Genomic DNA, 23,193 nt, shown 5'->3' on the forward strand with positions numbered 1-23,193 from the left:
TGCTGGAAGAAATGTTCGACCAAAGACAAAAGCCTTTAACATGTCAGCAGGTTGAGGGACCCTAGATTTTCCTGCTGGGCAAATTGGAGTTCTGGATCTTTGAAAGGTACCGGAGAACGATCCTTTTTGATCGTTTATTTGATCTTTGTTACCAAATCAGGTTTATTTTTAGTGCCAGCCTTATCTGGGTAGTAGGCCTGGAATGATTTTATAACCTACCTATTTATTTTCCTTTAACCTGTAGCCTGCTTGTGTGTGTCTGTGTAGCTGAAAGAGACTTTGGAGTAGGTAAGATACAAGGTTGGGCTTAGAGGAAGGATTAGGTTTTGGGGTAAGTGGAGCAAGGGTGTATGGGATGGGAAGGGGAATCAAAACAAAGGCAAAGAAGGTAAAAATAACTTTAATATGTGGGGCTGCTTCCTATGTCATTGAATTAGAAAAATAAAATGGCAATATATTTAGCATAGTAGCGAAAACTTTAGCAGGTGGTACAGCAACAAGGGAAACCTAGCTTCATTGATTCCTTGCATCTCACCTACTTCTAAAAAAGATTCAAGTCACCTACATGTAGACAGCACAGTGTAGAAGCACTCATTCATCCTGTAAACATATATTGATTGCCGATAATGATCCCACAATAGAGGCTGTGCTACCAAGATGGGTGACCCATGACCTTCCCTCAAGGAAAACAGACAAAAACAACTGTAATATAGTAACAGACCAGAGGAAAGGGATTAATTCTGTCTAATTCTGTTTCAGCAGGATGTAGAAGGATGAAAAGTTGTCTATGAGGAAGAGAGGAGGAGCTAACGAGGCATCCTGTGCTGGGCAGGGCAGGGTCACAGCGGGAGCAGAGTGCAGGGCAGGTTCCCTGGAGAGCACAGTGCTGGGAAGGGCAAGGGAGAAGCGTTAAGTGCAGAGTCTGGAAAGGGAAACTGAGCCCAAGAGGGACTTGACTTTTGTAGAGAGTATGGATCCGTATGTTTTTACACAGAGAAATACTTGCTCTTCATTTTAGAAAGAAAATCCGTAAATGTGCATCATATCACTCTGTCTTTTTCTCTGTTTATTTTTAGCCCTGTGCGTCCAAATGCTGGGACAACATCACCCCTTGGATGAATTGCCACCACATTAAATAAAACATATCCAAAGCTCATATTCTTCCTTTCCAGTACTTTCTCTCTGTCTCTCCAAATAGACATATATTAAAAATATATATGTATAAATTTAAATATATATATATTTATTTTGAGTCAGAGTCTCACTCTGTTGCTCAGACTGGAGGGCAGTGGCATGATCATAGCTCACTGCAGCCTCAAACTCCTGGGTTCAGTTGATCCTCCCACCTCCTGAGTAGCTGGGACTACAGGTGCACATCACCATGCCTGGCTAATTTTTTATTTTTTAGAGATAGGGTCTTGCTATGTTGGTCAGACTGATCTTGACCTCCTGGCCTCAAGCAATGCTCCCACCTCAGCCACCTGAGAAACTAGGATTATAGGCATAAGTCACCACGTCCAGCTAAACCTGTCTATATTTTGTTTCAAACAAATGTGCATGTAACACATGTATGCTCTTACCTCTCAAAATCTTAAAGAAGTGTGAGATTATATAAACTTACTAGATTCTTCATGGTGTTGCATGTGTTAGAGTGAATCTTCCTCAATGCTTGTGTATTTAATAGCCTGAAAGAATAAATTTTTTTCTAATGGGCATATTTTCGCTGTGGTTTTTTTAAGTTAAATATGTATATAAGTGTGTATAAAGTTTATGTGAAAGAAACGAGAGTCTTGTTTTCGGAAGCTCTTCTGTGTCTTGAAGGTGACAGGTTTTTGCTTTCTTAAGTGACTTTACAGATGAAAAAGGAGTCACACTGTTACAGTTGATCTGGTGTAACCCTCCTTCATCAGTGTCTAGCATATAGAGTATGCTGATGAGTCATGTGCAATGTGTTTTGAAAATCAGAACTTTTCAGATGAGCTGGAGGCCTAGATGCCTGAAATGGCTTAGGACATAAACTGCTCAAAAATAATTTTAATACTCTTTTTTTGGTGATTTTTTTTTTTCTGCTTTGTTTTTAGGTGCTCTGCAGGTTCAGAGAAACTTCTCTAGTAACAGACTGTAGAAATGATCCCTAAAGTATGGTGTTTAATTTCAATACTCTTAAAGAAAATCCAGTTTCCTTTGTAAAATGTTCCTTATGTAACAAAACTGTACTGAAAACATGTGGTGTTTTTCTGTCTCTTTATTTTGTCTGCCTATACCACTGAGAAGTTAATGGTTTAAGGAAAATATTTCAAGCCCTACAGATCATGTCAAATATTTGGCTTGGTAGGATTAATATTTTACTGCGGAGTGACAGTGCTAGTGCTGTCCTAGTTTTAGGGATGATTATGTAAACTAATGAGCCATCCATTAAAAAACTTAGGGAAACAAAAGGCTATTTATTATGTGGATTACACTGTCTATAGTTAGGATTACACTGACTATAGTTAGGACATGGAACTATGAAACACAACGTGGTTGCATTTAATTAAAGTTGCTCTTTTTGTGATGCTAAGGTTAATAATTATGACACTGTGCAAATGTTTAATATTGCTTTATTAAAAAAAAAAAAAACCAACAACTCAATGGTTTGTTGTTTTGTGCCTAGTTCTCCACTGGCTTAAAGCTGACTTTTCACTTAAGTTTACCATCCTCTGAATTATTTCCATTACAACAGACCCTAAGAATGCCGTCGGCTGGGGGCGTTGTAATTGTATACTTCAGCCACTAGAGGGAAGAGACTCTAGTATTTATTCTGGGGAAAGAAAAGGTGCTTAGTCTCTCTGATTCCGTCACTGACCTTTAACCTGAAGGGGGTTATCCTTAGCATTGGGATTACCCTTCTTCCTCTTTTAGAGAAGAAACTTTGGGAAGGAAAAGGTAAAATTAAGGATATTGGACCAGGGCTTGGTATATGGATATATCTGCCTGAAATTTGGGGTTCATTCCGTTCCTTCAAGACAGCTTCCAATGGGTGAGCCGCTTTGTTAGGGGAAGTGAGTGATTCTTCCGGAACTATTGTATCTGTTAGGTGTAAAATAACAGTAACATGACTAACATTTCTGGAATATCAGACACTGTTTTAAATACTTTAAAAATACTAACTATCCTAGCAACAGTCCCATGAGGTAAGTACTATTATTCCCATTGTACAGAATAGGAAACGAAGGTACTTAGAGGTTAAGTAACTTATCCAAGATCACAGAACTAGAAACTACTGATATTGTAGTTAAAAACATGGGCAGTGGCTCCAGGATTTATGTTCTCAAGCACTGTACAATACTGCCTTTCCACTTACACCCAGTTTCTCAAGCACGAAGAGACGTTCACAGAATTTTGACAAGTTTGAGTCTACAAAGAAGAGAGAGATTTTGGTTGAAAACCACAACAAGAAAACTGTAGAATCAAAATTTATACCATAATTTACCTAGGAACACATACATTGTTCCCATTTTAACGTTTCTAGAATCAGGTTGTGGCTTATAGCTTTATTCAGGAAAATAAGACATATTTGTAAACATAATATATCAACTTCAATAATTGTTAAATTTAATGCTCACAAAAACGTTGTATTTGAAAACGATTTCTATTTTAGATCTTTGTACTTCATGAATTCCCAAGTGTGTGTGACGATTACTGAGATATGAAGCGAAAATATAAAATAGTTATATTTTGCAGGAAAAAAAGGTCATGTGGGGTGTTGGTGTGTTTTAATTTGTTTGACAATATGTCAGATGGGGCTTCCAAAGGTAAGAGTTTCTAGGACCTTGACGTTGTTAAATGGCCTTGGATCCCGCCTCTTCTCTAGGATCCACGGAAGCATTTTCAAACTGCACCTGCCTCTCCTTGTACCTCCTTGCTCGTAATCGGGTTTAGGCTCTTTACTTTCCCTTCAGGAAGCCAGTTATTCTCATCAAGGCTTCAGAAATAGTCCTAGTGTTGAGCACCTGGGAGAGCTGCTTGTCTTCAGAGTGGTTTGACCCAGTCATTGATGAGTTGAAGTTTTCACTGTCTCTCTGAGGCATGTGGCAGCTCAGAATTCATTCAAGCAAACTGGGCAGATTCTGTGGTATTCAGGAATGGAGGCACAGCAGGAATGCAGGTCTGTGGCTTTGATCAAAACCCCTATCTGCAAACAAGCAGAACTCTGTGAATGTGGTGAAGCATAATTTTTTCCCCACTGACATTTTGAAATCAGCTCCCTTACAGAAAGAAACACAGTTTTGGACAAACTTTAGGGAGTTTCCAAGAATTTTCAATAAACAACACAGTCACACTAAGCAAAAATTCTTTACAACCCAAGAAGAATAAAACATTTTTCTAGAATATATAAAATATGGTCGTTTTATTTAGTAAAAATATAAAGGAATTTTAGACTATCTTAAATCTCTGTTTTAAAGGATTTTTATTTCATCCTCATATTCTTTAAATTTTTTAAATTTGTAATCAATGGCAGAATATTTGGAGACCAGACACATAAATAAATGAGCTGAGAAATGTGCTTTTGTAGCTTTATTCTTGATCTCCACCTTAGGGCATTTCTGTGCTCTCCAGCAAGCCTTCACAGGTTTCATAGGGAGACACAGAGGATTGAGACTTAGAATTTGCCAGCTGTTGACAGATCTATGGAAGAGTCAGTGTGGTAAGAAGTTAATTTCATAAAATAAAATTTATGAATTATCAATGGATTTCTATTATTCATGCTTGTTTTCTTTTAAAGACCTCTTTAAAAATGTATATGGCCTTAGAAACTATTGATTTTGTTTGGAAATCAGTAATAAACCTCAGAAATATAGTCTAGGTTGGGTATGGTGGCTCACATCTGTAATCCCAACACTTTGAGAGACTGAGGCAGGAGGATCACTTGAGCCCAGGAGTTCAAGACCACCCTGGGAAAACATAGGGAGACCTCGTCTCTACATAGAATTTTTTAAAATTAATCAGATGTGGTGGCATATGCCTGTGGTCCCAGCTACTAGGGAGGCTGAGGTGGGAAGATTGCTTAAGCCAGGGAGATCGAGGCTGCAGTGAGCTACGATTATGCCACTGAACTCCAGCCTGGGAGACAGAGGCCTTGTCTCTCCATCACAAAAAAACCTATTAGTTTATATTGAAATTTAAAGAGTCATATGAGCATTCTGTATTACTTGTCTCAGGTGTTAATAAACTTACCTGGTCATGTTTCTCTATGAGACTTTTTCTTAAGTTACTTGATTTGTAAGCTTCTAGGTATAAATCTTTAGAGTTTCCTGGAATCTGACAGATTAGAGTACATGTGATTTCTTTGGGGAAACAGATACTATTTTTGTTTTGTTTCTCTATTACTACTATTAATAGACGCAAAGACTAAATATCAATAAAGGCCAAAACAAGCAAAGAAACTGGCAACCCTTTTATTTGCAAATATGCATGCACTCTCCGGCGAAGTTCACTGGTCCGCGGGAAAGGGCCAGGGAAGTCGCGCTGGCTCTCGGGTGAGGTTCTCCAGTCCACGAATGTGGGGGCGAAGAAGTCACACGGGCTTTTACCGGCGGCGGACTTTTATGCCTGGGAGCTGGAAGGGGAGGAGTTTGGGGCGTGTGTCTAGGCGTGGCTTCTTGAATGTCGGTGTCCCCGGCTTGACGTCACTCTGGGCATGCTCAGTTGATTTGGTTCTTCCCCCGGGCGTGGGAATTTTTCCCTGGCACGGGAAAATCTGTGATGAAGAACCCGGAAACAACAGGGAGTGCTCCATCTTGTTCACCTTCCTCCATCTTGTCCCTTCTCCCTCACCCAAACAATTTTATTTATTGGACTATTTCTTACAGAAATAGTTATGAATTTAGTTATTCCCTATTGAAATGCTGATTCTTTGGATAAAAAAATAGGTTCAGAATTATTTGAGTGAAAGCTTCTCAAAAATAGTGACTCTGAAATTTAGGACTTTAAATTGCTACCTCACTCAAAGAAGAAATTGTGTCCTAAACTGCTCTGAAGTATCAGTGGGTTGAGAGAAGGGATGTTACAGAGACTACAGGCATGAAACAGTCTTCTGCTACTTTGTGACTATAAAAACTGGCTGGCTGGTTTGCAGATTCTGGTCTATTCATTTCTTCACTGTTTCCCACTTGTTCTTTCATTTGCTTCCCTTGGAGAGTAGCAAGTTGAAAAAAATTCAGTAGTTTTGGCATGGCTCATATTTAGGAAATGCCACCAAGAGTTCTTCTTTGTTTCTCCTCGAAAATTGCCCTTGTTTGGATATTTACATGTTATGTCATGGGCATAACCCCTGGGTCCCGTGTTGACAGAGGAGTATTAGACTCACCCAGAATATTACCTGTCTTCTATCTTTAAAGCACATATGAAATAGCCTTGTGATTTGAGTGACTGGGCCAGTGTTCTCCATTATGTGCAGCAGGCTTCACTCCCCAATAAAGCTGAAAGTAACAGACAATACCTCAAGTTTTAGGTACTTTACAGATACCTGGCAGCTCTCTGAAGTATATCCAATTCTGTTTCTGGGACAAAATCACTGGATAGATCTTTCTGAGCCATGATTTTTGCAGTAATGTTTCTGAAGCTATAGCACTAGATACAAAGGATAAATAGAAAAATGATTATTTTGAAAGGGGAGAGAAAGGACTCTGGCAGTATCTGATGCCACTCTAGATGTTAAATGTGGTTATGTTTATCTTTTAGCCCCAGGCAGTTTATAGTTTAGGATTTTTGAATGATTGAAGGATGTGCCTCTATGAGCCCTCACCAGAGACAGCCTGGGCCTTACTGCTTTTTTCTGTGTGTTTTGCATCAAGCAGTGTTATTTGAAGGTAGCTGTGGTTCCTTCAGGGAAGATGAGTTGGCAGCAAGGCAGACGGATATAGTCATGGAGCAAGTCACTAAAGATTTGTAAATCATTCTCAAAATATATGATGTGATTTAATATATATTAAAACAATGATAGCAGAAATAAATAATAAATCACGTAGGATGAACTGTTTTCAGTTTTCCGTGATGCCTACAAATCTTTTTCTGTATGCATACATGACTTTATGATTGCAATCATAACACAGGTGTACTTTTTTCTGTTGTTTTTTCATGTAACATATTACCATGCTGCTATATAATCTTCATAATGATCATTTTTGGTGTCTGCATAATTAGTAAATAAGTCATCTACTCTTGATAACCATGAAGAAAATAAAAGAGAGTGTCTATATCAAGGACTGATGTCCTTTTCAGTGTTTCGCATCTTCACTTCTGGTTTTCTCTAATGAAAATAAATAGAGAGATGGAGTGATAGCTACCACTCCTTGGGAAGCCTGTCTCTAAATTCTGATGGGCAGCATCACCTACTAAACTCAGAAAACTCAGACTTCCAAAGTCATGGGCGGACTCTCGCCATCACCTTTATCTTGTATTTTCATCTAAAAGTTTCTAAACTGTAAAGCCAGCTAGATGTTCACATCTTCTACGTTATCAACTAAACATTACTTCTTAGTTATCAGTCTCATCTAAAGCCTTAGGTGAGATTGTCTGTGCAATACAGGCAAGAACAAGATGTAGGAAAGGGCAGTTGTGAAAGAGGAAGAAGTGTGCTAGGAGAGGAGATGAACAGAGGGAGCCGATTGTGAAACATTACTCAGATGAGCTGATCAGAAGTCTGTTCAACTTTGTAACTCCTCCTAAGTGCGATGGAAGGTTTCACTGTGTAAGCTGACATTTCTGAGCCAGGAGCCCCATACTGTGAGGTGGTGGCCAGCAGATTGCAAACCTTGAGCACTGTTGATGTAGCACTCTTGATTCTCATCTGTTCTCTGCTATGGCTGTATGTGTTGATCATGTTTCCAGCAGGATTGAGTTTCTACGTTGGAAAAAGGTCACCCTGCTCAAGTTCCTGTTTTTATTCATCTTTTTAGAGGAGACAAAATAACACTTTACTTCAGCCATACTTATTGGGAAGGAAAGTAAAAACCCAATAGTGGTGCTTGGATCATTTATTAATAAACCTTTTAAATATGCCTGAATATCATGAACTTTTTATTGATCATTCTATTACTCATTACGGAGATTGTCAATAATGGCAGTGCTTTAAAAGAAAAATCATCCAGCCAATTGACAACAGTAACCTGATTCTGGAAGCATCCCTTAGGGCTTATCTGTAGAAGTTGGAAAAATAGAAAAATAACTGTTTTTGTTTTTAATTAACCTTAGAAAAAATGTGTGTGCAACCATTCATTCAGCTGAGTGTCTGGTGTGTATTCTGAGACATACACAGATGAATAGAAACTGTCCTTATACTTGGAGAGCTTTAAGCATAGTAGGGAATTAGACCTGTAAAGACATAATTGTGTTGCAGTGGAATGGCTGATATAAAAGAGACATGCATATGAATAAAATTCACTGGGGAGCCAAGAGAAAAACCATTTATGTCTGCAGGAAAAAGTCAGGACCACTTTGCTGGAGAGGTGACCTTACAGCTCATGCTTGAAAGATGTCCTGGTTTCCAGGCAGAGGAGCTGGAAATTCTAGGAAGAGGGAACAGGATGTGCAAAGGCAGTGAAGTGTGGCAGAGCTTACAGTGTCTGAGGAGCTTAAAGTAATTCGGTATTTCTGACAGGTACATAAACAACAGAGGGCACATGTTAAGGGATGAGGCAGGAGAAATAACAAGGGATTATAGCATAAAATATTCCGTTAAAAAAGGTTTGATATTTTGGTGGAGTACCTCTCAAACTTTAAGAATCACCTGGACATTTTAGTAGAATGCAGATTTCTGGGCTGTACTTCCAGAATTACAGAATCAATGGGTGTGCAAAAGACGCCCCCCCCCCAAAATCTGCATTTCTAACAAGCATTCCAGATGATTCAATGATAGTAAGACAGAAACCATGTGTGGAGAAACATTGCTGTAGAACAATGGGGACCCATTCAACTTTGTTTCATGGGAGAGTGATACGACTGTGTGCACCTGTTTGAGCTGAGCAGTTTCGGAAGAATGGTTTCACATTGACAGTGACGAGCACCAAGAGGAAGGAACGGTAGTGCATTAATCTACACAAGAGATCGCGGAAGCCATGACCAGGGTCATGGGAAGTGAGGAGAAGACATGAAAATCTATTGTTCCTTTATCATTTTATATGGAGCGAAAACTCGTACCCCATTTTCTTTTATTTTCCAATTTTCCAATCTAGTGTATTTTTCAGCCACTTTTAAATGGGATTTGCTTTTCTTTTCAGTTTTCTATTACTGCTGTGTACATGTCATCTGGCCTTGTTTTTCTTTCTCCTTCGTATATGAGCATTCTTAATTCTGTATGTACTTCATTTCCTAAAAGCTACTTATAAAGACAATTCTTGTTTCACATTCATTCATTCATCATTCATCTGTCACTATATTGGGTGACTTGACTGGCTGTTGTTCTCATTCCTATTAACTGGAGTAACTTCTCTTTGAAAGTTTTTTGATCACCAGGAATTTTTAATACAGTTGTCTTCTATAACATGTATGACAGTACATTGAATACAAGAATATTTCTGTGGTTGGCAGCAGAAACATCGTCTTTACCTTTCAGTACTCTCAGTCTAACTATATAAAGACAGTTAAAGCTGAATTATCTAGTCTCATGGGAAATAACAAGTTTGTGTGTTTTGGAGAAAGGAGGAAGTAATCCCAAATTATAGTTATTTAATTCTTTGAAATGAAGAGCATCATTTTTTATTATATACATGTCTTGATAATGTTAAAAGTAAGTTTGCTTCTCAAGAGTTCATTTTTTTTTTTTTTTTTTTTGAACAGTGAAAGAAAGCTTTCATTGTACAACACGACAGAGGGAAGCAGGCCTGGAATTCAAAACTGTTCACATAAATGAACAGCCTCACCAATCTGCAAATAATGACACATATATTCAAACAAAAGCAAAGCCCTGCATGGATTTAAAGCCCAGTCGGCTTTGAAAATACCTGTTTGCCCAGTTGCCATAGATAAGGTAGTAAGGATTTATATCTAGAAAACAGAGATATTTTTTCATTTTCATATTATAAAATTCCTGGGAGTAGGAAAGACTTATTTTTAAAAGCAATTTTAGTATTTATTTCCAAGACTTATAGATCTTTTATTAATACATATGCATTATTTAGTGTGTGAAAAAATATCAATCAAATTTTATGAAAATACCAGAGTAAAAGTGTGTATTGTTTCTTAATTTGTAAACTCGTCAAAGTATTCTAAAATTCTCAGAAACTTGAACTTTCAGGTCATGATAATAGGACTGTCAAATGTGTGGCTCCTGGAAATCAGAAATTTTTGTTTGTTTGTTTGTTTTTGAGATGGAGTCTCTCTCTCTGTCTCCCAGGCTGGAGTGCAGTGGTGTGATCTTGACTCACTGCAAACTCCACCTCCGGGTTCAAGTGATTCTCCTGCCTCAGCCTCCCAAGTAGCTGGGACTACAGGCACCTGCCACCATGCCCGGCTAATTTTGGTATTTTTAGCAGAGACGGGGTTTCACCATGTTGGCCAGGATGGTCTCAAACTCCTGACCTCAAGTAATCCAGCTGCCTTGGCCTCCCAAAGTGCTGCGATTACAGGCATGAGCCACTGTGCCCAGCCAAAAATTTTTTAAATTTAAAACAACCTAGGGCACAGCACAGTGGCTCACATGTGTGATCCCAACACTTTGGGAGGCTGAGACAGGAGGACTGCACGAGCCCTGGAGTTGGAGCTTGCAGTGAGCCATGATTTCACCACTGTACTCCAGCCTGAGAAACACAGCAAGATGCTCTCTCAACACACACACACACACTTACACACACACACACGCACACAAACTTGTAAAAAAAAAAAAGTATAAAAAAGGAATAAATCATAATTCTGTACTTGTAGATGTTCATTAAAAATACTTTGTTGGCCGGGAGTGGTGGCTCAAGCCTATAATCCCAGCACTTTGGGAGGCAGAGATAGGTGGATTGCCTGAGGTCAGGAGTTTGAGACCAGCCTGGCCAGCATAGTCAAACCCCGTCTCTACTAAAAATACAAAAAATTAGCTGGGCATGATGGCAGGCACCTGTAACCCCAGCTACTTGGGCGGATCACCTGAGGTTGGGAGTTTGAGACCAGCCTGACCAACATGGAGAAACCCTGTCTCTACTAAAAATACAAAATTAGCTGGGTGTGGTGGCACATACGTGTAATCCCAGCTACTCAGGAGGCTGAGGCAGGAGAATCACTTGAACCTGGGAAGTGGAGGTTGCAGTGAGCCAGAGATCGCGCCATTGCACTCCAGCTTGGGCAACAAGAGCGAAACCCCATCTCAAAAAAAAAAAAAAAAAAAAAAAAAAAATCATTGTTTTAATTTCCTCTGGTTACTATAACAAATTATAACAAACTAGCTTAAAACTAGCTTATATTTATTTATTCTCTTAGAATTTTAAAGGTCAGAAGTCTGAAATCAATTTCCCTGTGCTGAAATCGAGGTGTCAAGTGGGCTGAGCTCCCTCTAGAAGCACTGAAGTGTTCCCTGCCTTCTCCAGCTCCTAGAGCTGCATTCCTTGCATGTTTTGGCTCTTGGCCCCTTCCTCCATCTTCAGGCCCAGCAGCCTACCATTCCGTTTCAGTGCCACATTGCTGCCTTCTTCAAATATCCCTCTGCCTCACTTTCATAGAGACACTTGTGATTATATTAAGGCCTACCCGGATAGCCTAGGATGATCTCCGCAAGATTCTTAATTCCATCTGCAAAACTCTTCATGCTATGTAAGGTAACATATTCACAGGTTCCAGAGATTAGAACCTGGGTATCTTTGGAATCTATTATTCAGCCTACTGTAATTCTAATTCTTTACTGGTTTTCTAAAATTCTATTTTGTGACTGCTTTAGGATTTATTAACAATTGACCTTGTCTTGTACCTTTGGCTTTTTCCCCAATATTATGCTATTATAAGCAATTCTGAGATTAATTTCTATATTCACAAATCTTTGTGTGCATACCTGATTGTATCTTTTGTATAAATTTTGCATATGAAATTATAATTCAAATATATGTGTGTATATATTATATGTACGTGTATATATGGACACATACATTTATACATGTGTTTGGACACATATATATGTGTGCCTACTACATGTATGTATATGTATGTGACCATATATGGGTCTGTGTGTGTATATGTTTTCATTCTCCAAATTGCTTTCCAGAAAGTTAGTAGAGAGTACTTATCTTCCCCATGCCCTCACCAACATTGAGTATTATCTTTTTTTAATCTTTACCGATGAAACAGGTAAAATTTATACCTAATTGATGTGTTTCTTTTTCTTTTTCTTTTCTTTTCTTTTCTTTTTTTTTTTTTGAGATAGAGTTTTGCTCTGTTGCCCAGGCTGGAGGAGTGCAGTGGCGTGATCTTGGCTCACTGCAACCTCCATCTCCTGTGTTCAAGCAATTCTCCTGTCTCAGCCTCCCAGCTAGCTGGGATTACAGGCACCTGCCATCATGCTAATTTTTTGTAGTTTTAGTAGAGACGGGGTTTCTCCATGTTGGCCAGGCTGGTTTTTAACTCCTGACCTCAGATGCGCCACGTGCCTCTGCTTCCCAAAGTGCTGGGATTATAGGTGTGAGCCACCGTGCCCAGCCTGATTGATGTTTTAATTACATTTTATGATAACTAGTAAGAGTTAACTCTTGTCAAGCCTGACATTATATTTATGCCCCTATGAATTAACATTTCTTTTAACCTTTTTGTTGGTATAGAAGTGATATAACTTAATAGAACTCCTTGACTAAATAACTTCATGTCCTCCCTGACATACTATCTTCTGATGTGTGGAATAATTGGAATTGATCTTAGCAATGGAAGGAAATTCCGATTGTTACAGAAGCATGTGATTTCTACCTCTCTATATGCTCCCTGTATGGTACTTTGATGAAAACTCATACTTCTCATTTTAATGGCATAATTTTCCATAACTTTAGATGTATGACCTGGAAAAAATATTCAAGAAAAGAAGAACAGATAAATTAACCTTAATCTTAAATTACCGAAAGGTCTTAGTGTCAGCTACTAAAGGGCTAAATATAACCATGCTGACCCACTTAAACCAAATTGACACTTCTTATAATTGCACTATAATTCATGCTCAAGAGCTGTATAAGAAATGATGCACCTTAGACCCAAGCTTCTGGATCAAGAAGCACCTTGTCCTTGAAGTTAATTCCAGATTGAGCATCTAATGCAATTATCAGTAACCGGGGTTCACTGTTACCATCAAAAAGCATTTAGCACTTCATACACAACTAGTTGTATATTTATGCTTAAACGCAATTCATTACATATCATGGTCTCTGTTGAGATTTTGAAATTTGAAACAATAGACCTGCCTAATAGTTACAGCTTATATAGATAATGGAATGGACTCATGAACCCATGAAACTGAAATTGAAATAGACAGGAAAAGGTTTTTAAAACATGTATAGGGTCAGTCTAAAATATAGGCAGGTGGCCCTAACTTTGTTATCACACATCTTTCTAACCTGTAGCAAATCCATCCTCACTCTCTTCTTTCCCCTGCCCACCCCTTCACCCACAATCCTTTCTCTATCTTTTCTTCCCTTTCTCCCTTTATTTAATATTCATCCCAATGGTGGTAGTGATGGTTTAAAGACGAGGGGATAAAGCCCCTGCCCTCAAGGAGCTCTTACTCTAATAGGGACTGATAATGTACACAAACTGATTTGAATTTTGATACAGTGGAAGAACCCTGTCATGCAGGAGCTCTCAGAAGCAGAGCCCAGTAGAGGGATATGTAATTCATTAGAGATGGGGGACTCCCATGAAGGCTGCCTAAAGTGACAACAAGGTTGGTCTTAAAACAAGATAGGAGCTAGGTTTTCTGTTTGTTGGGTGATGCATTGATCTCCAAGTGTTGCTGTCTACTTCATAATTGGATTGCTGGCTTGGCTGGAGGCCAGTGCTCCATGTGGTTTATTGATAGATCTTCCAGAGAGCTGTTTTAGAATGGAGAGATACACTCATCTCTGCATCTCGTCCAGTAGTCTCCTTCTTTTGCACGACCCCTTCATCCCTGTAAGGATGCCACGCATTTTTCTGGCAGTGTGTTCAGCTCTTCTCCCATGGGGTGGAACTCTGTTGAGACTAAGCTATGGAACTGCCGCTGCTTGAAAGTCAGAAGGTAGAGTGCTGGAATGTGCTTGCAAGACGTGATCCTGCACCTTCCCCAGTCCTATGGGCTGTGCGCCATATGTGTATTCTACTCTACTTATCAATCATACATATCAAGGAGTCACTCACTGCCTTGGGAGGTAAGGGCTTCATTTCCCATATCTATGCACTGTCTTCTCTTCTATTTTGTTAGCTTATAGGTTATCTGCTAACCTTTTCTGTGTCTGATTTTCCTGGGATCCAAAGAATGCCTGAGAAAGACCTTGCATTCTCTTCCCATTCTGGCCAGTCTTCAGCCTGTACTTTACTTGCTTTGGACTGTATACTTTACACCACTTTTGGAGATTGTGTAGTTCTTTGCTCAGCCTATCAGGAAATAGAATTCTTATGTTGTTTCCTTTGTTTCGGGTTTTTTTTTTTTTTTCTTTTCCTTTTTTGCTTCCGGGTTAATGTTTCTTTCATTTTACTCATTCACTTTAAAAATCTGAAACTCTCTTACCTTGTGGTATTATTTTAAAGTATGTTTTGGTATTTTCCAGGATGATACAACCTTGCCTATTATCTGTCTTAGTTTTCAGCATTCAGACCTATCCCTACAAGTTAATTTTTGTCTATCTTTTTATCTTCCTCCATATTTTAGCACTGTAGTGCAAATTTGTTTAATAATACTAGAAGCGCTTTCTTTCAACCTGTTCCTCATTGATGTAACTTTCTTCCCATTTCTATCCTGGTATTAAGCTTTATTTCTTGGGATGTACAAAATGATTACAAGGATTGCTCATTCAGGACAGCCAGTTTGCTGTTCACACTTCTAGCCTCAAACTCTCAAGACTACATTTAGAAGGTATCCAAAGTGGACTTGAAGTTGAAGGTGTGGACAGCCCTGGGGAACTAGTCACTTCTAGGTGCTCTGAAAATGGGCATGGGAAAAGGTCAAAGTTAGTTTAGGACACAATCCTTAGAATAGGCTAGGATCAGGTAGAGTGCTTATGAAATCTCGACTTAGTGTCTTATTGGGCATGGCGTCATGTCTCGAATGTCCTGCACAGGTAGCTGACAGCTTTGCAGACTTCACACCTCCACATTAGAAAACTGAGTCTGTTCATAGAGTCTAAGTTCAAGACAAGACTCCGGGCATATTCTCTCTTAATATTGTTCTATGTTGCCTGGAGAAAACCCCTTCTTAAAGGGCATATGTTGCTGGGCGTGGTGACTCATGCCTGTAAGCAGTTTGGGAGGCTGAGGCGGGTGGATTGCCTGCAGTCAGGAGTTCGAGACCAGCCTGCCCAGCATGGTGAAACCCCATCTCTAGTAAAAACACAAAAAATTTGCCAGGCATGGTGGCGGGTGCCTGTAATCCCAGCTACTCAGGAGGCTGAGGCAGGAGAATCGCTTGAACCCGAGAGGCGGAGGTTTCAGTGAGCCAAGATCACACCACTGTACTCCAGCCTGGGCGACAAGAGGGAAACTCCATCTTAAAAAAAAAAGGTGGGGGGCTTGTGTCAACAGGTGGGCAGTAAACAGAATTCAAGTCAGTAAAAAGGACCTGGCATTTTTTGTATGTAGGAGGGGAGGTAATAGTGAACGATTTGACCCTTTCTTAACTACTTATTTCTTCCTAAGCTTGCATTTTAGTAGGATGAGAAACTTATTTTTCAGTTTCATTTACCTTATAAAACCAAGGGCTGACAATATCATTCTGATTAAATGAATGAAAGTTCTGAATCACAAAGTTTGTCCATTGTTGTATAGGCTTAGTTGTTACACAATAGAAAATCTTGCTGAATATCTGTATATTGACCTAGACCAGCTATAGTCTTAAGACTTTCCAATAATCTCAGTTCCCTCTTTGTTCTACAGTTGAGTTTTACTGCAGTCGCAACGATAGTTTCTGCCTATATAATGATTTTGTAGGAAAATGTCCGTAGTTTTGACAATTTTAATTCTTGTGTTTACCGACTGCTCTACCTTCTGAATCATATGTAACCAAATCAAGTCAAACAGGTTAGAAGACAAGTCATACTTCAGTGTCACATCTACTCTTATCTTCATGAGTGTGGGAATGTACCATCCACTTTCACTCACTGCATTAATTCATTCTGGCTCCTCATGTACTTAACCTATTTTTATTTTTTCAGTTTGGATACAACCCAAATCCTCCTAAGCCTTTTAAATGCAAAAAAAATTAAAGTATATGTAGTTAAAAATACTCATGTCTTTACCCATCTTTACCCATTCCTTTGAGAATTTCTGTAGAGGCTTTCTCAAAATGCAGAGAGTGGAAGTGGTAATAACATCTGATGCCTGGAGATTGGGGTATCTGTCATTTAATCAAGAGAAGAAATAAACATTTTATGTCATTGATATATCTGTTTTAGTTGCTATCATCTTTATAGGTTATGCCCCATCTTTATAGGTTATAGGTTATGGGCTTTTCTAGAAAAACTATTGAGAATATGAGAGTTGGGAGGTACTGAGGTCCTCAGGTTTTCAGACCACCTAGAGGTTGTGTTCTACTCACTGTATCTCCTTCAAGTTTTCTCTGCTCCAACAGCTCTCAAAAAATCCACTCTTGTGTCAGCTCTTTTCATCTTTGGATCCAAACCCTCTTTCACATAGTTCTTATAGTTTCACATAGCTGTATTCAACTACTACTTGTTACCTAATTTTTTTCTTCTTTACTTTCCACACAGAGTTCTTCAACCCAAAACGTGTATAGCACAAGTTCATGTCCACCTTGATTACTCTTCTCCGTGCAGCTTATAATATGTAATTATCCCTCTTGATCTTGAATACCTACAAGTGAGCACAAAAAGTTATTCTCTGGGCTTGCCTTTGAGGAGGGGACATGGGACTCAAAAGGAGTTCCCCTTGAGTTTGATTGTGACATTTCTTAGAGCCATGTAAAGACCTGAGGAATGTTAGCACTGATATCTTTCCAGCTACATTATATAGATAAAAATAAGAGAAAGTCTTTAGAATTTAACAGCATCTTCATGGGATTCTTAAAAATTCAGTATTCTTTGAGAAAATCAACGGATCTACTAGTACTAATAGTTTCAGTGCATCTTAAGAGAAATAAGAGATACGTGGGCTTCTGAAGTATCCATTCAAAAAGGATTTACTAATATTAAATGCCTATATAAACCCAGGAGCTGTCAGGTTCTGAAAATATGAAGATCAGTAAAATGTGGTTTTAGCCTTGAGAAACTCAGGCTAATAGGAAAGACAGCAGTAAACAGTCAATTATACACAGTGTGATCAGCAGCCCAGTAGAGACATGTTGAAGACCCTAGAGAGTAGAAAGCACATTGTGGGTGTCCTCTGCTCCAGTCTTATGTCTGTCCGCATAGTATTCTTTCAGCTTCTGTATACTGCCTACATTTATGTGCAGTGTGTGTAGACGCTGCATGAAAGGGCTTATGTATGCCATCTTCTCTTCATTTATATATGTCAGCCTCTTAGAGGTTGGTCCTATTACGGACCCCATATTGCAGTTGGGGAAAATGGGAAGAGATTTAAGGTCATAGTAAGTGTCTATCCAGAATTCAGACCCAAAATTTTGCTCTTAACCAGTGCTCTGTATCACCCCTCTCAGAGAAGCCTTTATCTGGAAAAATGGTTCCCAACCAGGGGTGATTTTACCTCCCAAGGGACATTTGGCAATGTCCTCAGACATTTTTAATTGTTAGCACTGGCATCTAGTAGGTCAAGGTCAGCAATGCTGCTAAACACCCTCCAATGCACAAGAAAGCTCCTCAGACAAAGAATTATCCAGACTATGTCAACAGTGCGGAGGTCTAGAAACTGCTCCGGAGCTCAGGGACTATCTTTTGTGTCAGCCTTCAAAACGTATTTTGCAATACTTAGAAATACTTTTTAAAATAAGAGCATGGGGCAAAAATGCTGGACCAAGCTCATTAATATCTGTTGAAGTGTGTTTTGTCATTTAATGTCCCTGAATGTTTGGGATAAAGTCCCAAATGTAAAATTGAGAAAATAATACCTTCTTTGTCTACCTCTGGGTTGCAAAGATCTGTGGAGGCTCTGTAAGAATGTGAGGCGATAATGCATACAAAAGCCTTGGACACGAAACATCATCTAAAACTCTTGGAGCCCTTGGTATGAAAATATTAATGTGGCCACAAGAATTAGATAAAGAAGATCCCACCGCAGGCTTCTTTTTGTTTACCCCTCCTACCTTGTCAGCTTACACCCCCTTTACCTTCTCTTTATCCTCCCATCTTTGTAAGCGAGTTTGTTCCTAGTATTTACTGCATGGATTAAGCCATTTTTAGAGGTAATTTTTGCTGAATATATACTTTTTTGATTTAGTATTTCTTCCCATATTACACCAGACTTAAGGCAGCTAATTTAAATTATATTTTTTCTTTATGTACTTTATACAAACATTCATGGATGGGGGGAGATACTTAAATACCACGCCTTTCTTCAAAATGAGTAACAAGAACATTCAGCCCCCTTCATTCCGTCCTTTCAAGGTCTAACGTTCTTGAAGGGGCAATACTTGTAGCATTTGCCACATAAATGCCAGGTTGTGTCTTTCCACGTCGGGGCTGATCATTACCTAGATCTGTAGTTGCCAGCCATGAAGAAAAACAGGTGTGCACCGTGGTCATTGATAGAACAGATGTAAACTCATCAATTTAGTATACTGAGGTTTTCGGTGAGTGTGGCTTCCCGTCCGCGTGCTTTTCCTATACAACCAGCGGCGTCCCGGCAGAGGAGTCACTGTGGACTTCCCTAGAGCGTTGTCAACGGCCATCCCTCCCGCGGTGAATCACAGGTCGGCCTCAGGTGCGCGCGGCACACACCCGGAGCAGCTGCGGGTTTATTTATTTATTTATTTCCGGGACGGATCCATTCCGGGCTCGGGGGAGGGGGAGCAGTGGCCGAGGCTGTGGGGCTGTCCCGGCACTGGCTGGGGTCACACAGTGGCCGCCGGCTCCTTCTCCCGTGAGCCCCCGCTCCCCAGGCACGGCCGGGGCTGGCGGGGGAGCGGGGACCCTGGGGGTGGGGGGCCGGGAGAAGCTGGGGGCGCGGCCACCAGGCTGTCCAAGGACAGGGCCCTGCCGCCGCCTCCTTCCAGCCGGACCCTGGAAGGGTCCACAAAGGTGTCAGGTTCAAGTCCTCCAATAGGCCCATTTTTAAAAAGTGCTTTCAAGTTTCCGTTTTTTTCAGGAGGGGAGGGCAAGAGCAGCTTTTTCTATTCAAATTCTTTTCCTTGTATGTAGATACCAAAAGGAAACTCGGCACTGGGCATGTTCGGATGTGAATGGTTTTGCTGATAAGCAACAGCCTCCGGAACCAAAGCCTCAAAATAGTCGTCTCCCCCGCCCCCCGCAGAAGCTGCGAATGGTATCTGCCAAACAGATGACAAAGTACCTCGGACTGAATCCCACAGACAGCGTTTTGAGCAGAACGCACGGCTCAACTCTTGTAATTACTGTTTATAGCTGGCCGAGCCTGACTAGGAGAGGGCAGACCCGAGAGGAAATCAGTTTCCCGGACCTTTGAGAGGAGGCTGTGTGTTAATTAAAGACTAGGACGGGACGGGTACTTCTCAGACATGCTCCAAGTTGTTCTTGAGATCACAGTTCCCACCACGTTTTCTCTGGAGGGAGTGAGTAGATAATTGGGATTTTTTTTTTTTTTTTTTGGTCTTGTTTTTCTTCCCTTTTTTTTTTTTTTTCTTCTTTTTCTTTTTCCTCTCCCCATTTTAGTCATATGGCCTTGAACCCACAGTGAATTGAAGAGAGAAAGAAATGGATATGTCTGACCCCAATTTTTGGACTGTGCTCTCAAACTTTACTTTGCCTCATTTGAGGAGTGGGAACAGGCTTCGGCGAACACAAAGGTAAAAACGCGGGGATCTCTGCCTGGAGAGGGAATGCTTTCACTTCCCAGAGGCCCACAGGCCCAGCTGCCTGTGGGTTTTGTGTATTGGGTGACACTTTGAAAAGTTTCTGCCCTGTTAGGGGAGGAGGCACTGTTTCAGGTATTTCATCGTCCTTGTGGTTTCCTGGGTAACCCTGATAAATGTACTTCTCGTAGTTTTTCTCCTTTTGAAATGTGGATAATAAGACATTTCCTTGTGAGAGGTGGGGAGAGAAAAAGGGAAGGAGGAGGAGGTACTTTGTCTAAGTCTGTCCTTTGATCTGATCATGTTTATCCATTTCATTCACCCAGTCATTGAGGCTTCTGGTACTTCTCGTTGAGCCCTTCAGATGTTCTTATTAAATATTTGACCTTTATAAGATGCAGATGTACAATGAAAGGATAGCCCAGGTTAGCTATTTCATACTATCTGTGGAGAGGCAGATCTACATAACTTTGTCATTTTGATTTTTCAATGGTTTGCTGACATTTATTACTAATACAGGACTGGCCTTTTCATCTTGTAACATATATTTGACAGAAAAGATGGGGAAAGAAAAAGAATTTTAAACTCAAGATGAAACTCATGCCACAAATGACAGGCAGTTCCAAGAGTTTGCTGACACTTGTTTTGAGAGACTATGATTTTAAAGGAGGCATTTCTCGCCACATTTGTGTCCAGCACAGAAAAGTAGGATTGTTGTGCTTTTAGAGGGGCACACCCTCTGAGTTGTGTTAATACTGAGTCTTTGTTTTCCTTCAAAACTTGCCTTGCATGTGCATGTGAACATGCATGAGAGCAACTTTGCAGTCAAATAAACAGGATGCAGGCTATCAGATTTGGAGCTTCACAATCTCTATGCTTCGGTGTTCAAAGAACCCAAGTAAATGGTCTGTTCTTTTTGATTATACCTGTAACTTTTTGTAGTATAAATGTGGATGTGTGATACTTTAGAAAACTTAGTTTTTCCTTTTGAAGTTTTTCATGGTGTTTCTTCCATTTCAGAAACATCCTGGAATACTCACATACACTGTTTATATACACAGGGGCACACACAAATCACATGTGCACCTGTGTGTATGAGAGAGCCATCCGGCAGGTTTCAAAGTCATATTTGCTTTTTGATGCAGTTTGAAGTATTGAAACTACTAAACTATGTTGGATTCTGAAGTTGTGCCTTTTAAATAACGTGACTGTGTTTTTCTCATTCTGCCATATATGGTCAGAGACCCTCTCTTGTAGTATTGCTCATTTTTGTTCCAGTTGTGTCAACCATGCATCAAACCTCCAAGAAACTGATAGAGTTGAAGGAGATACATGCTACACATGAACTAGGCCATTGCTGATTATGGTGATAGTTCGTATAATTTCTTACCATTTCAACTTGACAGAATCCCTTAAATATTTCTGAGTTGTGTAGTCCTGGCTGCGGTACAGCTTCTACTCTTCCCTGGAACCAGTTCTTAGAGAGAGAAGTCTGTTCTGGCATCATATGTGTATGTCTGAACCTTGTAGAGCAGTTGGAGCCTTTCTTCTTCCTACCTACCTGTTGACAGTATTATTGGAGAGTCAGATGCAGGAGGATTCTCAGGCTGCTCTGAGCCTGGCTTTAGGGCAGTACCTATCCCACCTGAACTCCAGTTCAGACAGCTCACACTGACAGAGAGCCTAGGTTCTAAGGTAACCTGAATTATTCCCGGTAAAATGGGAGAGCATTGGGTGGGCTGTTTCCACCCCAAGTCATGAACCCGTATCTTCAGTTCGGCAAAATAGAGATGGAAGTGGATTTTCTTCTCCCTGTTTTAAGAGTAGAGGTTATGATAGCCTGTTTGTTGCTGGAGATTTTCAGGTTTTGCAGTTTGGAAATAAACATCCCAAAGATCATCTCTGCATCCATCGAGGCATTATCTGTCTCAAAGGACTAGCATTGCTTTATGTTTATTATGTAGATTCGGAAGGCCAGGTGTCCTCATCTCCAGGGCAGTGTATGTGGCTATTACATCCTGTTATTATACAGTGATCAATTCTGGCTCCATGTCCTTCCCTAAGGACATGAAACATGTGCCTACATTGTGACTTCCACTTTTGGGATGCCCCTTAACTGTTCTAAATCCTGTTTCCTTTTCCAAGTCTAACCCCATACCTTACCTGGCTGAGTAGTTTGTCTCCTTTCCAAAGGAACTTTCTGTTCCCAAGTTGTCCTGTTTTGCCATCCTTGATAAGGGTGTCCCCAGTGTCCAGGTGAGGACGCCTTGCTCTCACCATCAATCAGATATGCCTTAACCCTTGAGATCTCTCTCATTCCCAAAGTTAGTTCCTTTCCTGCACACTTGCTGACTTGTGTGAGAGATTGTTCATTTTGAATATTTTATACCAGCTATTTGTTCGGACTCACATTGTATTCTGGAGGACTTTATCTTAGCTTTTTTTTAAATATCAACTTCTTGCTTCTATCAAAGGGTGAAATTCAGCTTTGAGCCTGTGAATGAGCATCTTAGAACTCATAAGGATAGAATGTTTGTAACACTTAAATGAGAGCTTGAATGGTTTCAGACTCTTACCTTAAACCTTCATTATAGTAGAAATTGTCATCATGGATACTTTTGGTTTGCTACGTTACAGTTGCCTTATAGTTCAATGTGATGCTGGTTTGTTAGTTAATTTACTCTCGGAGAAAAATATTGAAGGTTTTTCTTATAACCCACAGCCCTACTTTTGCCTGTAACTCTTGGGGTTCCTGGGGAAAGAAGCCTACAGGCGTACTCTCAGGCCTAGATTCTCAAAGATGACACAGTACTGATGAACTGAAAGACTCTGTCTCTTGTGCTATGTCCCAAGGACAGTATCTTATGCCCTTCATTCTTTTTTGTCTTGACCATGGCAGACATGAGATTGTTGGAATGCACGCTGGCTTTTGTCTACTGTTTTGCCGTACAGCTTACATGTTCCATTGGAAATAGTTCCTTCTATATAACTGGCTTTGTCCTTCTCTCCCTTCCCCTCATTTCCTCAAGGTAGTCTCAGTACAGCCATTCACCTGCTGCTTTGAGGGACAGAAACCTAGGCTTAAATGAAGAGACTTTTTATACCAAAATGTG

The 23,193-nt window shown here is 40.1% G+C and overlaps 1 protein-coding gene and 1 long non-coding RNA gene across 18 annotated transcripts in view; one reads left to right on the top strand and one right to left on the bottom strand.

Annotated features, from left to right (window-relative positions):
* The window catches only part of MAST4 (microtubule associated serine/threonine kinase family member 4), a 576,418-nt gene that overhangs the window by 389,288 nt on the left and 163,937 nt on the right, over window positions 1-23,193 (top strand). The window contains exon 1 of one of the 15 annotated variants that reach the window (XM_009208544.4): window positions 19,620-20,074. The exons of 13 other annotated variants lie outside the window; for them this stretch is intronic. In XM_009208544.4, the coding sequence (XP_009206808.2) occupies window positions 19,983-20,074 (92 nt within the window). In that variant the 5' untranslated portion in view covers window positions 19,620-19,982. Of the gene's footprint in view, window positions 1-19,619; window positions 20,075-23,193 lie in introns of those variants that run through there. One more of the 15 variants, XM_009208545.4, reaches the window with a different exon arrangement.
* LOC108586310 lies at window positions 4,086-19,095 on the bottom strand. Of its 3 annotated transcripts, none has more exons than XR_004183723.1 (4): window positions 18,785-19,095; window positions 16,718-16,992; window positions 16,419-16,516; window positions 4,099-4,174 (listed from the first exon to the last, which is right to left on the bottom strand). It is a non-coding gene; the product is annotated as an uncharacterized LOC108586310 (long non-coding RNA). The 3 variants fall into 3 exon arrangements; XR_004183722.1 differs by lacking the exon at window positions 4,099-4,174 and adding an exon at window positions 12,930-12,998; XR_002522927.2 differs by lacking the exon at window positions 16,419-16,516 and having other exon boundaries at window positions 4,086-4,174.

This window comes from Papio anubis, chromosome 5, assembly GCF_008728515.1.
Source record: "Papio anubis isolate 15944 chromosome 5, Panubis1.0, whole genome shotgun sequence".
Lineage (NCBI taxonomy): Eukaryota > Metazoa > Chordata > Mammalia > Primates > Cercopithecidae > Papio > Papio anubis.